The sequence below is a fragment of the Trachypithecus francoisi genome, unplaced genomic scaffold (genome assembly GCF_009764315.1).
Source record: "Trachypithecus francoisi isolate TF-2019V2 unplaced genomic scaffold, Tfra_2.0 Lachesis_group20, whole genome shotgun sequence".
Classification (NCBI taxonomy): Eukaryota; Metazoa; Chordata; class Mammalia; order Primates; family Cercopithecidae; genus Trachypithecus; species Trachypithecus francoisi.
In genome coordinates, this window is record NW_022681466.1 from 30,027,329 (window position 1) to 30,040,709 (window position 13,381).

Genomic DNA, 13,381 nt, shown 5'->3' on the forward strand with positions numbered 1-13,381 from the left:
TCTGTTGCTAGATATGAATCAGACCCCAGGAAACTTAGAAAGAACATAGAAATAGCATTATTCTGTCCTTAGTGATAAAACACCTATTTTTCCTTGGGGTCAAAAGTTTGGGTCACCTGCAAATACACAGTCAAATAATTGTCAGCAATAACATCAAAACAATTCAAGGGGGGGGCCGGGTGCAGTGGCTCACGCCTGTAATCCCAGCACTCTGGGAGGCCGAGGCCTGTGGCTCACCTGAGGTCGGGAGTTCGAGACCAGCCTGGCCAACATGGAGAAACCCTGTCTCTTACTAAAAATACAAAAATTAGCCGGATGTGGTGGCTGGTGCCTGTAATGCCAGCTACTCAGGAGGCTGAGGCGGGAGAATCACTTGAACCCAGGAGGCGGAGGTTGCAGTGAGCCGAGATCGCGCCATTGCACTCCAGCCCGGGCAACAAGAGTGAGGCTCCAACTCAAAAAAAAAAAAAAATTCAAGGGGGAAATGAAAGTCTAAAACAATTGGATATCCCCATGAGTAAAAGCAACCTTAATTCTTACCTCATAGTATACACAAAAATTAATTTGAAATGGGTCATAGGCCTAAATGAAAAAGCTTAAACTATAAAAGTTATAAAGGAAAGTATAGAAGAATATCTCCAGGACTCAGGAGTAGTCAAAAGTTTCCTAGTTCACAGTAAGTAATAATCATGAAAAACAAATTGATAAATTGAACTTCATCAAAATTAAAAACTGCTCATGGAAAGACGTTATTATAAAAACTAATCAGGGCCGGGCGCGGTGGCTCAAGCCTGTAATCCCAGCACTTTGGGAGGCCGAGACAGGCAGATCACGAGGTCAGGAGATCGAAAACATCCTGGCTAATACGGTGAAACCCTGTCTCTACTTAAAAATACAAAAAACTAGCCGGGCGACGAGGCGGGCGCCTGTAGTCCCAGCTACTCGGGAGGCTGAGGCAGGAGAATGGTGTAAACCCGGGAGGCGGAGCTTGCAGTGAGCTGAGATCCGGCCACTGCACTCCAGCCTGGGTGGCAGAGCAAGACTCTGTCTCAAAAAAAAAAAAAACTAATCAGGCCACAGATTGGAAGAAAATATTCACAACACACAAACATCTGACAAAGTGATTATATCCAAAGTATATAAAAGAACTCCTAAAATTCAGTAATCAAAAGATAACCAAATTCAAAAATGAGCAAGAAACTTGAACAGGAAAATGTGCAAGTTACTAAGAAGCACATGAAGTAGCAGATGCCATCATTTCTCATCAAGAAAATTCAGATGAAAGGTCCACTGAGAACTGACTACCCATCCACTAGAATGGCTACAAGTTTTAAGAGAAACTGACACCACCATATATTGGTGAGGAGCTAGAACAACCAGAACTCACATATACTGTTGCTGGAAATGCAGGACAATTTACCTGCTTCAGAAGACTATGGAAGAGCTTCTTCTAAAGTAAAACACACATCTGTTCTATGATCCAGCAATCCTGCTCCTATTTGTTTATCCAAGAGAAATGAAAGCATGTGTTCACAAAATAACTCAGACAAGAATACTCATAAACATTTTATTCATGCCTAAAAACTGGAAACAACCCAAATGTCCACCAATACAACAGATGAACTTTTGTATATTCATACAACAGAATACTACTCACTAATACAAAGAAATGAACTACATGCAACATTGGTGAATGTCAAAAATATTGTGCAGAGTGAAAGAAGCTACACACAAGAGAGTACATACAGTATGATTTCACTTGCATGAAATTGTAAAACAAGCAAAATGAATCTATGGTGTAAGGAGGCCAGGTGAAGAGAAAGAGAAGACCAGCCACCCCAGTGCCCCAGCTGAGACTAACCCAGATTGCAGAATAATGAGAAATAATAAAATGGTTGTTGTTTTAAGCCACTAGGTTTTGGAGTGATCTGTTACACAGCAATCAAAAATTAGAATCATTGCTTTCCTCATGGAATTGTCAGACTACATGATATGACACTCATGGAAGGGCTCTGTAAGTGGACAAGTGCTAAGCACTTGTGAGCGGCAGTCATCTCTGGGCATATGTGCAGATTGGGGTTAGTGTTCATTAGGGATATGTCCATTTGAGAATTAGCCTGTAGAATTCAGTGGATCTTACTACCCAACCAATATAACCTTTGGTTTCTTCTATCCTGCTCGTTTCTCTTGAGCAGCCGTCCGCAACTGCTTCTGGGGAAGAGAGAGAGAGAAAGAGAAAGAAAGATATTCATGGTTTGTTAAAAAAATAAAAGAAAACAACATTTACAAATGGCCAGAGTAGAAAAGATGTACGTTTCATTTATCTTGTTAAGGAATGGGGCTAGATTGAAGATTAGCGAGTGCTTATAATTTTTTAGACTCTAAGAAATACCTTTGAAGTTAGAGAAGGATGGAGAGAAGTGAGAGGGAGTCACCATGGTCTAAGGGGCCGGTCCTCAATCTGGTCTGTGACAAGCTGATCAGGCTCAGGGGAATTAAATTAAATGAACCGATTTCCCAAGAAACTGCTTGATCAACCAATGCCAGTTTATCCACGTACAATGAGAAATGCAATTTCCAAGCCACAGTATTTAGCTCTGTCCGGTGGTAAGGAGAAGATTACTCTGGGAAACCAGATGACTTGACCTGATAAGAGTTTCATGTCTGCAAACATGGGGAAGTGAGGACATGCAGAGAACCATGAGCAGGTGGAGCGCTTTGGGTGTGCTGAGCAATGTCAGTGGACTGTTACACAAAGCTTAGGTAACGCATCTTTCGTGCACCTGGAATCTGCAATCTAACAGATTTCTAGACAGGCTGAGAGGATGCTCTCAGTCCTCCCAGTTTATGAACTTACAGGGATGTAAGGAACTCAAGACAGGGAAATAGCCTCTCTCTCCAAAAGGATAGTGGAGATGGATTCCCTTTTTTATTAAAAAAAAAAAAAATATATATATATAATAGAATTAATGGATTCAGACCATTCACGAAAGACCATTAGCTCCATGCCCAGCTCAGGCACCTTCTCTAGAATCCCTCTCCTAATAATGTAAGTGCCCCTACCACCTCCATCTTTCCATTTTTGTTCTTTTAATACTATTTTATATTGTTTGTTTATATGCCAAACCCTAAACGATGAGTTCTTGAAGGTTAAAATTATGTCTTTTTCATCTGTTTTCACTAGCCCCCGCATAGTCGCTGGCATACATACTGTGGTGCTCAATAAATGCATGTGGCATTAACTAAAAGTTTGCTGTTTCTGGAATTTGTCTGAAACCTGAAACACTGCAACACCGTCTCACTTAGAACGTCGCCTTACCCTTTTGCCATAATTTTAGAGTGAGGAGGGAGAGGTCACTGGATTACGTGTCCTTTTATGAGGAACCTACAGCTCAGGGCAGAAAGGCACTTGCCACAATCACCCTGCCAGTGTACCCTGAATCCCCCTGCGCCGCCGCTGCTGATCTCCGGGGTTTCAGGCGCCTCCTCTCTTACAACCCCTTCCTGGGGAAGTAAACCCCATCAAGACTCCACCACATCCTTCCCCAGCGATTCAGCCTGGGGTCACAGAGGCCTTTATGTCTCACCGAAAAACGGTTTTCTTTAATTCGTGCCCATTCGTTCTCGCAGCCCCTTCCCCAGATCGAACTACCCTACTCTTGGTAAGGAGAGGTAAGGCGGGAGGGGAAGAAGCTGCCTGGCACCCCGCGGAGCTCTCCAGGGGGCGCCGCGGCTTCACGCCACGCCAGCGCCCGCACCACCCTACGCGGGAACGGAGCTACCACACAGGGGCTCGCACGCAGCTCTCGGGGACCGTGGGCGCCGCGGGGTCAAACTGGCAGAGGGACACGTCGCAGCTGCTGTGACAGCAAGGAAAGCCGAAACCCCCGTAGGGGATACTTTACAAAATTATTTTAATCACCGTGCAGACCTAATAACTTAACCCAAGCACAGTCACCTGTACTCACCCAGAGTAAATATTCCTAAAATTTCATTCAGTGTGTCTGTGTCTCTCCCGCCTGTTTCCGTTTCAGGCAAATGTCTACCCCCTCTCGCCCCCCACCGTTAACACCTCTGGGCAGGGTGGGAAACAGTGCCCAGCAGCTCAGCCCTCTGCTCCCCTCTCTGCTTTTTGCATCCCATTCGGACTTGTAGGAAGTAGTTATTTTTTGGTGGTGGTAGAAACTGGGCAAGAAAGAAGACGCTAAGCTTGGCTGGGGCCAGGAGAAATATTGAGAAGAGTCATTACCTTCAATCCGATCTAAACCAATCATCTCAAACTTGGCTACTCTTTGGAACCACCTGGGGAACTTTAAAAACTATGGACGCCTGGATAGCACCCCAGAGGTTCTATTCTAATTGATCTGGGATATGGCCTGGGCATCGGGATTTTTTTAAAACTCCTCAGGTTATTCCCAGCCTGAAAACTATGGATATAAATTTCTCATTCCTCTTCCTATCCAGACCAAAAAAAAAAAATCGGAGCGTAAGTTGATGGCCCAGAGAATCTGGCACCTGTTCCCCTGCAACCAGCCAGCGCTGCAAGGTCCCGGAAAATCGGCGCGCGCGGCGACGCTAAACACACGGTGGCGGGGCGAGCGGGCCAGGCGGGCGGGGCCGCGCGTGGCCCCGCCCCCGCACGCCTATGGGCGCGAGGTGCGGGCCCTGACGTCACTCTTGTCAGGGCCGCGGCACATGGGTGGCCGGATGCGCTGAGCCCGGCGCTGCGGGGCCGCGGAGCGCTGGGGAGCAGCGGCCGCCGGCGCGGGGAGGGGGGTGGGGTGGGACGGCGCGCCGCCTCCGGTGCTGGCACTAGGGGCTGGGGTCGGCGCGGTGCCTTCTGCCCTTCTGCAGCCGTCGACATATTTTTTTTCTTTCTTTTTTTTCAATTTTGAACATTTTGCAAGCCGAGGGGTTCGAGGCAGGTGAGAGCATCCTGCGCGTCGCCGGGGAGCCCGCGGTCACTTGGCGCGCTCTCCTGGGACCGTCTGCACTGGAAACCCGAAAGTTTTTTTTTTTAATATATATTTTTATGCAGATGTATTTATAAAAATATAAGTAATTTTTTTCTTCCCTTTTCTCCACCGCCTTGAAAGCGAGTACTTTTGGCAAAGGACGGAGGAAAAGCTCAGCAACATTTTAGGGGGCGGTTGTTTCTTTCTTTCTTATTTCTTTTTTTAAGGGGAAAAATTTCGAGTGCATCGCGATGGAGAAAATGTCCCGACCGCTCCCCCTGAATCCCACCTTTATCCCGCCTCCCTACGGCGTGCTCAGGTCCCTGCTGGAGAACCCGCTGAAGCTCCCCCTTCACCACGAAGACGGTGAGCGCTGCCGCGGCCCCGCTCCGGGAAGGGACGACTCTCCGGGGGTCCCCCTCCGCGGCCGGGCACGCCCGCTGGAGCATCCCCCCACCCCGCTCCGCCCTGTCCCGCGGCGCCCCGGCCCCGCTCTGATGAAATTGAGGAGCTCACCCAGCACCTCTCCTCCCCTTCCTCCTCCTCCTCCTCCATGAAAGGGGAGGGACCCCTCCTGAGCTACATTTAAAGAGCTTCGGGCACCCGGCCTCCCTGGGTCCCGCTCCTGCGGCGCGGGTGGGAGGTGTAACTTGACAGGTCAGGAACGTTCTCTAGAACGAGGTACACCCGCACGCAGAGCGGGCCCGCCGGCGGAGGGCAGAGCCTCCTGGGCTGGAGAGAAGAAACCCTGGGGCCTGGTTCTGTGCGGGGCAGGGGGCGGGGGTCGGCTTGAGGGAGGGGGTCTCACTGCGTAGCCTGGGTTTTGGGGTTGTGTTACAGCTTCTGTTACTGGTTAGTATTTGTAACCCACGAGGTGTGAGAGAAGACGCCTTTTCTCCTGGTGAAGGGTAGCTGAGAAAGCAGGGTGGGGGCTGGAGCCGGTGGGGGGAGTGGTCTCTCGGCGGGAAGCCGTGCCCGCCTCCAGCGCTGACACTTTCCCGGTGCACTTTTTCTGGTGGGAGGGGAGAGCGGAGCAGGCTCACGTGTAACCGCGCAGGAGCCTCCTCTGGCTTGAGCCCTTTCTTGGTAAGTCCCAAACCTTCCCAAGACAACCTTGGCCATAGCGGTAGAGGAGGGGTACGTTTGATGAGGCCCCAAACCCAGCTAGTGATACCACGGATTTGGGTTGATGCGGTTTCATGCCTTCGGTATCACAGTAGCAAATGCGAACCGTGTGGCTCACAGTGTAAAGTCTTGAAAGGTTATTTGGCTACAAATAGCTTGGGAGTACTTGCACCTTCTTTCCTAGGAGAGGACAACCTGTTGCATTGCAAGAGTTTGCAATCTGCAGATGATAGCCACGGACCCCTCCTTAACTACGCTTTAAGGGAGAGCATTTCAGAGGAAGGGGCTGCCTGCAGGCTTTTGCATATGTGGGTGTTTTAAGTCAGATTTTCAGATGAGACGGTAGAGGGTTAGAATGGATGGCAGTGGAGGCTGTGTTTCTCTGAAGATGAAACTCAGAAGCAAATTCCTTAATCCCAGATTCCACCCACGACTGAATACTAGAATTGGCAAGATCCAGAATGCTCGTTAAAGACCTAATGGGCGAGCAGTATTTCCAGGTAGAAAATAGCTGCATACTTCCAACATAAGTGTATAGAATAACTCACCTTTTCCAATATCTGTGCTTTTGAAAGGTTTTGTAAATGCATACTCTTTGTAAATTGGATCATACTCAAATGTTTGGGGAAGAGAAGGAAGAAAACACTTTGTATTTTTTTAAACTCCTTTCGTAAAAATCAGTGTGCCCCAGTGGCTTTAGAAGCTAACACATGTGAGCTCAGAAAGTTCTCATTTTTCTCCTCTGCCAACATGAGGCATTGGTCAAGTTCCTTCAAGTCTCAGAGTCTCCAAGTCTTTGTTGTAAATGGAGGTAATTGCTATTTTGCAAGTTTATTGTGAGATTTTTGAGATAATATATGGAAAGAACCAGATATCCAGTAGGTGCTCTAAACATGGTATTAAAGAAGGGTGGAAGGTCCCTGCCTTACCAAAATTAAGACCACTAACTCACTGGCTTTGTAAGTCTAAATGACCTCATGTTGTTGCTGTGTTGAATTTCTGGAAGATAATTCCAAGCCTGGCTGTTGTTTTGTTAAAAATGGCAGCAGTTGTATATAATCGCAGGTGCTATTTTACTATTTTAGATTTAAGTTATTACTCTTCTCAAATAATGTGCTGAGGCTGTTCTCTGGTTTTTATCCTAGATCAGCCTGTAGCCCTGCCCCAAGGGCTAGTGCCTTCTTTCCAAAGTAAATAGGAAGATGTTGAAAAACAGGCAGAGATCCACGTCCTGCCTGAACTTTTAACTCTAGATCTACAAAAGACAGCAGCCAGAGAAGGATTCTGCCATTCATGAGAAGTAGTTTTATAACAGGCCAGGAAGAGTGGTACAAGAGCAGTATTGTTTTTCTTTTCTTTCTTTTCTTTTCTTTTTTTTTTTTTTTAAGTCCAACTTTCCCTTCTTCTGCAGCATTTAGTAAAGATAAAGACAAGGAAAAGAAGCTGGATGATGAGAGTAACAGCCCGACGGTCCCCCAGTCGGCATTCCTGGGGCCTACCTTATGGGACAAAACCCTTCCCTATGACGGAGATACTTTCCAGTTGGAATACATGGACCTGGAGGAGTTTTTGTCAGAAAATGGCATTCCCCCCAGCCCATCTCAGCATGACCACAGCCCTCACCCTCCCGGGCTGCAGCCAGCTTCCTCGGCTGCGCCCTCGGTCATGGACCTCAGCAGCCGGGCCTCTGCACCCCTTCACCCTGGCATCCCATCTCCGAACTGTATGCAGAGCCCCATCAGACCAGGTAAGTGCCCTGAAGATTCTCCCTTCAGAAAGGGAGGAGGAGGGTGAATGGGACAGGCACGGTAGAGTTAGCGTAAACATCTTAACACTCAGGTTTTGGCAAAGATCTTAAGAGAGGAACCTTCTGCTCCACTCCTGGCAGAGGCTCTCCCACTTTAATGAGCATCCATGTCACTCATCTGGAGGGTCTGGTAAATACAGACTCTTTGTATCTACCCCTAGAAATTCTGATTTTGCAGGTCTGGAGTGAGGGCCCAGGCATATGCATTTTAACCAGCTCCCCCATGGGATTCTGATGCGGCTGATCCAAGGGTTGCAGGTTTAAGAAGTAACAACTTACAGTTAATGATTTGGCTAATTTAAGCCTCCATCACATCTCCTATCTCTTTTCCTCATTCCCTAAACACATAGATAATAGGTAGCCTCTCAATAGGGGTTGGTTTACCTACATTCACTCTTCTCTATCCTGAAGGAAAAAAAACATGTGAGTAGGGATGTGGGGCAGGTATATTTTTTCCATCCTTTTCATCTTGTTTTGTCATTAGCTGAGATATAGAATCTAAAAGCAGGCTCTCATGTTGTGCTTCTGAGCCTTCTTCAGGACCAGACTCCATCTCTCTTGTTATTCCCATAAACCCAACTGTTCTTACTTTTTTTTTTTCATTTTCATCTGTCCATCATACTCAATCCACTTGTATCAGAGCCCACAAGGCTGCAAGGTCAGCTGTAAATGATCTTGAAATAGTACACAAAAATATCACCTGAAATGACCAGTACTTCAAAACCCACTGCTAATGCTCAGATATAAACACAGATTGAAGCAGCTTTGAATTCATGCCTTTAGCACCCTGTAGTACAAAATGAACAGGAAGAAAGACAATTTCATGTGCACAGGTAACCAGGAACAAAGATTCATCCAGATAAATCGTCCGGAAGGTCACAGAGCTGAGGGCCTTAGCTGTGGGGGAAGACAGAAAGCAGGGCAATGAGAAACTTGTGCTAGAGATTGTTACTGAACTCCGTGTCCTCGACTCTTGTAGAAATTTCTGTGGCACACAGAGCAAGATTTAAATGGGAGGAAATGATGCAAAGGAGGAAGAGAATACCCCTGCCTTGATATATTCGTATTAGAGTTAAAGTTCTTCCTTTCAAATCTCTGCGTGCTGGCCCCTTCTCCAAAATTCACTTTGAATTATAACTCAAGGCCACTGGCTGGAATGGAATTAATTCTTAGTCTCCAGCCACCCCTGGAGGCTATGGGGGCTTGGGAAAACACTCCTTTATGTGATACTGAGCCCCTGCTACTTAGAATGTGCGGTGCCACTATCTTCAATTTGTTTGTAGGAACAGCCAACAAAATGAATAACCCTTCAAAGTGGGAAAACAGTGAGGAGAGAAGGGAACAGAGCTCCAGTGAGAGACACAGTTGTGCCTCGGTCATTGTACTCTGTAGACTGAGAATCACCACTTTGTAGCTGTGTGACCTTAGGAAGCCACATCATTTCTTAGAGCCTCAGTTTCCCTTTTCATAGAAGGATACAATTTCTATTTGATTGAGTTATTGTGAAAATTAGAGGTAATATGTATAAAGGGTCAAATGATTAGCAATGAGTGTTCTATTTGCGGAAGCAATTGTGATCATTGTTATATGTGTCAACTGTTGTTACTTACTTCAATCCCTGTCTTCTGAAATACCTTCTTAAGGTAACTAGGTACTGTACATAACCCTTCCTCTGGAGAGAAATGTCAGGAGATTTTGCCCAGTAGTTACTGCATTGGGATATTTTGACCCTAACACTTTGTCAATTGACAAGTATTTCTCAGTCCCCTACCAAATTTAGGATGTGTACCATGTTAGGAATACTGTATTTTTTCCCAGGAGACCTGCACATGTTGGGTGTTCACACCTTGGTTCCTACTGAGAGTCAAAAATTGGGGTTTTGGAAATTGAAGCAGCTTGAAAACTCATTTGTCAGAGCTCATTAGAGTCGGTATTGATCAGTGACTCTCAGAAGCTTGGAGTGCCCAGTCAGAGTTGCAATCCATAGCAAAGAACTCCTGAGTTTCAGGGGATATCGTTTTGTAAGGTTCTGGTGAAAAGACACTGGGATCAAAGGGAACACTGAGGATCTAGAAATAAGTTCTCCATTTAAATGTCTTATTTTAAATAATGGAAACACATTTCAACATAATTTCCTTCTTGGAATTGAAAACTCAGTAGTCCTCACAGAAAAGGAAAAAAGTTAAACCTTGTCTTCAAATACCAAACTCAGGTAAAATAACGCTCTGCTGCTCATAGATTGTTGATCATTATAAAGATTACGATGCAAAATAAAATTCTAAGAGATGTTGGCTTGGTGGATGGATATTGCAAGCAAACCTGAAACAGGAGAAAGTCCTTAATTATTCTGTGTGGCTCACAGGAGTGACCAGAATAGAAGTACCAAGTTACTCTTGAGGAAAATAAGTCCTCAGAAGGGAAGAGTGCAGATGTAGCCTTAGGCATTATGGGAATTGTATAATTTCAGTCTTGATTGGTGTTTGTCAACCTTGGCACTGTTAACGTTTTGGGTAAATCTTGTGTCCTATGCTTTCTAGGATGCTTGGCAGCATCCCTGCCCCTACCTCCTAGTTGCAAGTAGGACCCTTATTGCCCCAGATGTGACAAGTAAAAATGTCTTCAATCACTGCCAAATGTCCCCTGGGCATAATAAAATCACTTCCGGTGGAGAACCACTGGTCTAGAACTTCAACTTGGACAGCAAAATCTAGACTTACTTTAGGATCCTGTCACACGAATGGATAAACCACCTGCAATGCTTTATGGCAAAACTTTTAAGAAGGTCAGGGGATGTTGGGTTGCCAAGAAGAAATAGAATATTAATAAGAGCATAATTATACACTTAGTTGATAAAACTAAGCCATCAGGCTAATCAGGAGATAATTGCAGAGTAGTTTACCAAACAGTTGTTTCTGGCTATTCACTCAGCATGCATCTTTTGAGCTATGCTCTGTTGTGGTGTTAGTGCTACCTGTTTGGTTGAAAGGCAATGGAACCATGAGCTGATAAAGTCTGCATTTCTAGGTCTACCCCAAGGATTTCTTGGAATGACAAGGTGAGCATTCTTGTGAATATTTATTTATTTATTTATTTGAGATGGAGTCTCACTCTGTCACCCGGGCTGGAGTGCAGTGGCACAGTCTTGGCTCACTGCAACCTCCACCTTCCAGGTCCAAGCTCTTCTCCTGCCTCAGCCTCCCTAGTAGCTGGAATTACAGGCATGCGCCACCACGCCCGGCTGATTTTTGTATTTTTAGTAGAGACGGGGTCTGTTGGCCAGGCTGGTCTCAAACTCTTGACCTCAAGTGATCCGCCCACCTCGGCCTCCCAAAGTGCTGGGATTACAGGTGTGAGCCACCACACCTGGCCCATTCTTGTGAATTCTCATAGTATTTACCATGACTGCCCCACCCCCTTTCTTATCTTGGGCACCCCATCTCTCTTCCTCTAACTGACCAAAGAATGAATCAAATATCTGAAGAAATCCAGTTTTCTTCCAAGAATCAATCCAGGGATTCTTTAAAACCTGTTGTGGCTATTGTATGGTCACCAAGCTTTCTGGGCTGACATCTTAATGAAGGGAAGAGTAGTGGTTCTTGGAGGCTGGAGCTAACTGCAGGGGCTCCTCGGTCATCCAAGGTGCAGTGTCCTGAACGTTCCTAGGCCAGCAGAGATGGCAGGAGTCATTCTGATGACTTCAATGTTTGCATTGTAGATACTTTCAGAGGTGGGATGTGGGGGTGCTCTCCTGGAGGTATGAGTATATGCTGAGTACTGGAAAAAGAAGAATCTTTTTGCCCTGAGAATTGAGCGATAGCTTTAAGGACAGCCATCCCTTTAGGGAAAGTCATCTATAGCAGACAAAGGCAGAGTTATTTTTATATCACATGCTTGTAAAGCCAGATTTGAAATTGTTTCCTCTGGTGGTTTTTCTTTGAATAGCTGGGGGGTGTCCTACCACTGTTAGGCCCATATTCCGCTGAGAATTAAGAAGGCTGTCTTTCTAGTTCTGAGCATGGAGACCGGGTTATGATGAAGGCTGGTTACAGAGTAAAGTGAAAACCCTTCCATGTGGTCGTGTGTGGGAAAAGGATGGCATAAGTGGGTGGCACAAAAGGAGCGGGGGTGGGGGAGAACCCATTGTACCTTTGCAATATGGAGTTTGTGTTCTGTTTCTGCCGACCTTCCTTGTGAGAAGGTTTGGGTATGGAAAGAAAATGCTGGCCTGGGAATCTGAGTAATGATGGAGGGAAGTTCTGTGCAGGTGATTCTGCGTTTATGGAAGGTCGGAGGATTCTCTTTCTTTTCCCAATAGTGAAGCTCCCCTTGAGGGCATGCAGTTCACATATCTTTCTAATCCAGCAGACTGATAACATCTGCAGGTTGGGAGTGCCATGACTGATAGTAGCTGTGCCCGGTGTCTCAAGCATCTTGAAAGTGCTGTTCATTCATCAGGGGCTAGGGAATCCTGAAGGGGAGGGAGTCTGCTTGGTTCTGGAGGCAGGCAGACATTGCTCTGTTTCTTGTAGAGTTTATCTTCTCCACAGAGCCCTGTAGAGGACAGGCTTGCTGACATTCACAGGATAGTAATCCCAAGCCTGTGGCAAGAGGTATTTTGGGGTATGTCTGGAAAGCAAGGCAACTTGGTGGTTAGGAGTGTAGGCTGTGGGCTCAGGGGCTTGGGTTTACATCCTGGACCCACCCCTGGCTTGCCATGTAATTTTGTGTCAGTTTCTTAACCTCTTTAAGCCTCAGTTTACTCATCAATAGAATGGAAATTACAAATGGCCCCTCTCCCTTGGAGTTTTGGCAAGTTTAAATAAGATCGCACTTGACAAGTCCGGCCAGTGTGTACTGCATGAGTACTCGGTGCATTCAGCCGTTATGGTGTCAGTGGCATGGAGGTACAGTACAGGAAGGAATGACTGGATTCCCAACCCCTGTTTTCTATTTCGGGGTTTATTTATCCAGTCCCCTTCCCTCTGCAAAAATAGGACATACTTTCATGCATTTTTTTTTCTTTCCCATCATGTCCAACACTTATTCTGTGCAGCCAGCCTGACCTTTCTCTTCCTTCTGGGTTAGGACAAGTCACTTCCCTGATGTTAACCCAGCAGCATGGCTTCTGGGTTACCAACTCCTGTTCTGCCAATGTGGAAACAGCCACTGTCTAGGTGCCCAGCCCCCGAGCTCTCGTGTGAGCCCTGGCAACCCTGGGTGCCTGCCTGCATGACCGTGTGCTCCAGACACGTGGCTGTGCCCTGTGGAGCTTGCCCAACGCTGTGTGGTGTGCTGGCTTGCTTTTTTTTTTTTTTTTTTCCCTCCTCCCTCTCGCTTCCCTTCCCAGGAGAATGACAGCAAGTGCCAGCAAGCAATTGTAATCCTGACCCTGGCATGAGAAAGCTGAGCTCTGGAGGACAGCTCAGATGCCAGGGAAACCTGTTCTGTCCAACATTCTAGCCAGACCCCAAACCCGGCCCTCTCTCCTGCCTGT

The 13,381-nt window shown here is 46.5% G+C and overlaps 1 protein-coding gene across 3 annotated transcripts in view; it reads left to right on the forward strand.

Annotated features, from left to right (window-relative positions):
• Positions 1-4,673: 4,673 nt before the first annotated feature.
• The window catches only part of HLF (HLF transcription factor, PAR bZIP family member), a 60,509-nt gene continuing 51,801 nt past the window's right edge, over positions 4,674-13,381 (forward strand). The window contains exons 1-2 of one of the 3 annotated variants that reach the window (XM_033183569.1): positions 4,674-5,321; positions 7,492-7,827. In XM_033183569.1, coding sequence (XP_033039460.1) covers positions 5,207-5,321; positions 7,492-7,827 — 451 coding nt within the window. In that variant the 5' untranslated portion in view covers positions 4,674-5,206. Of the gene's footprint in view, positions 5,322-5,906; positions 6,042-7,491; positions 7,828-13,381 lie in introns of those variants that run through there. The other 2 variants (XM_033183568.1, XM_033183571.1) reach the window with 2 other exon arrangements.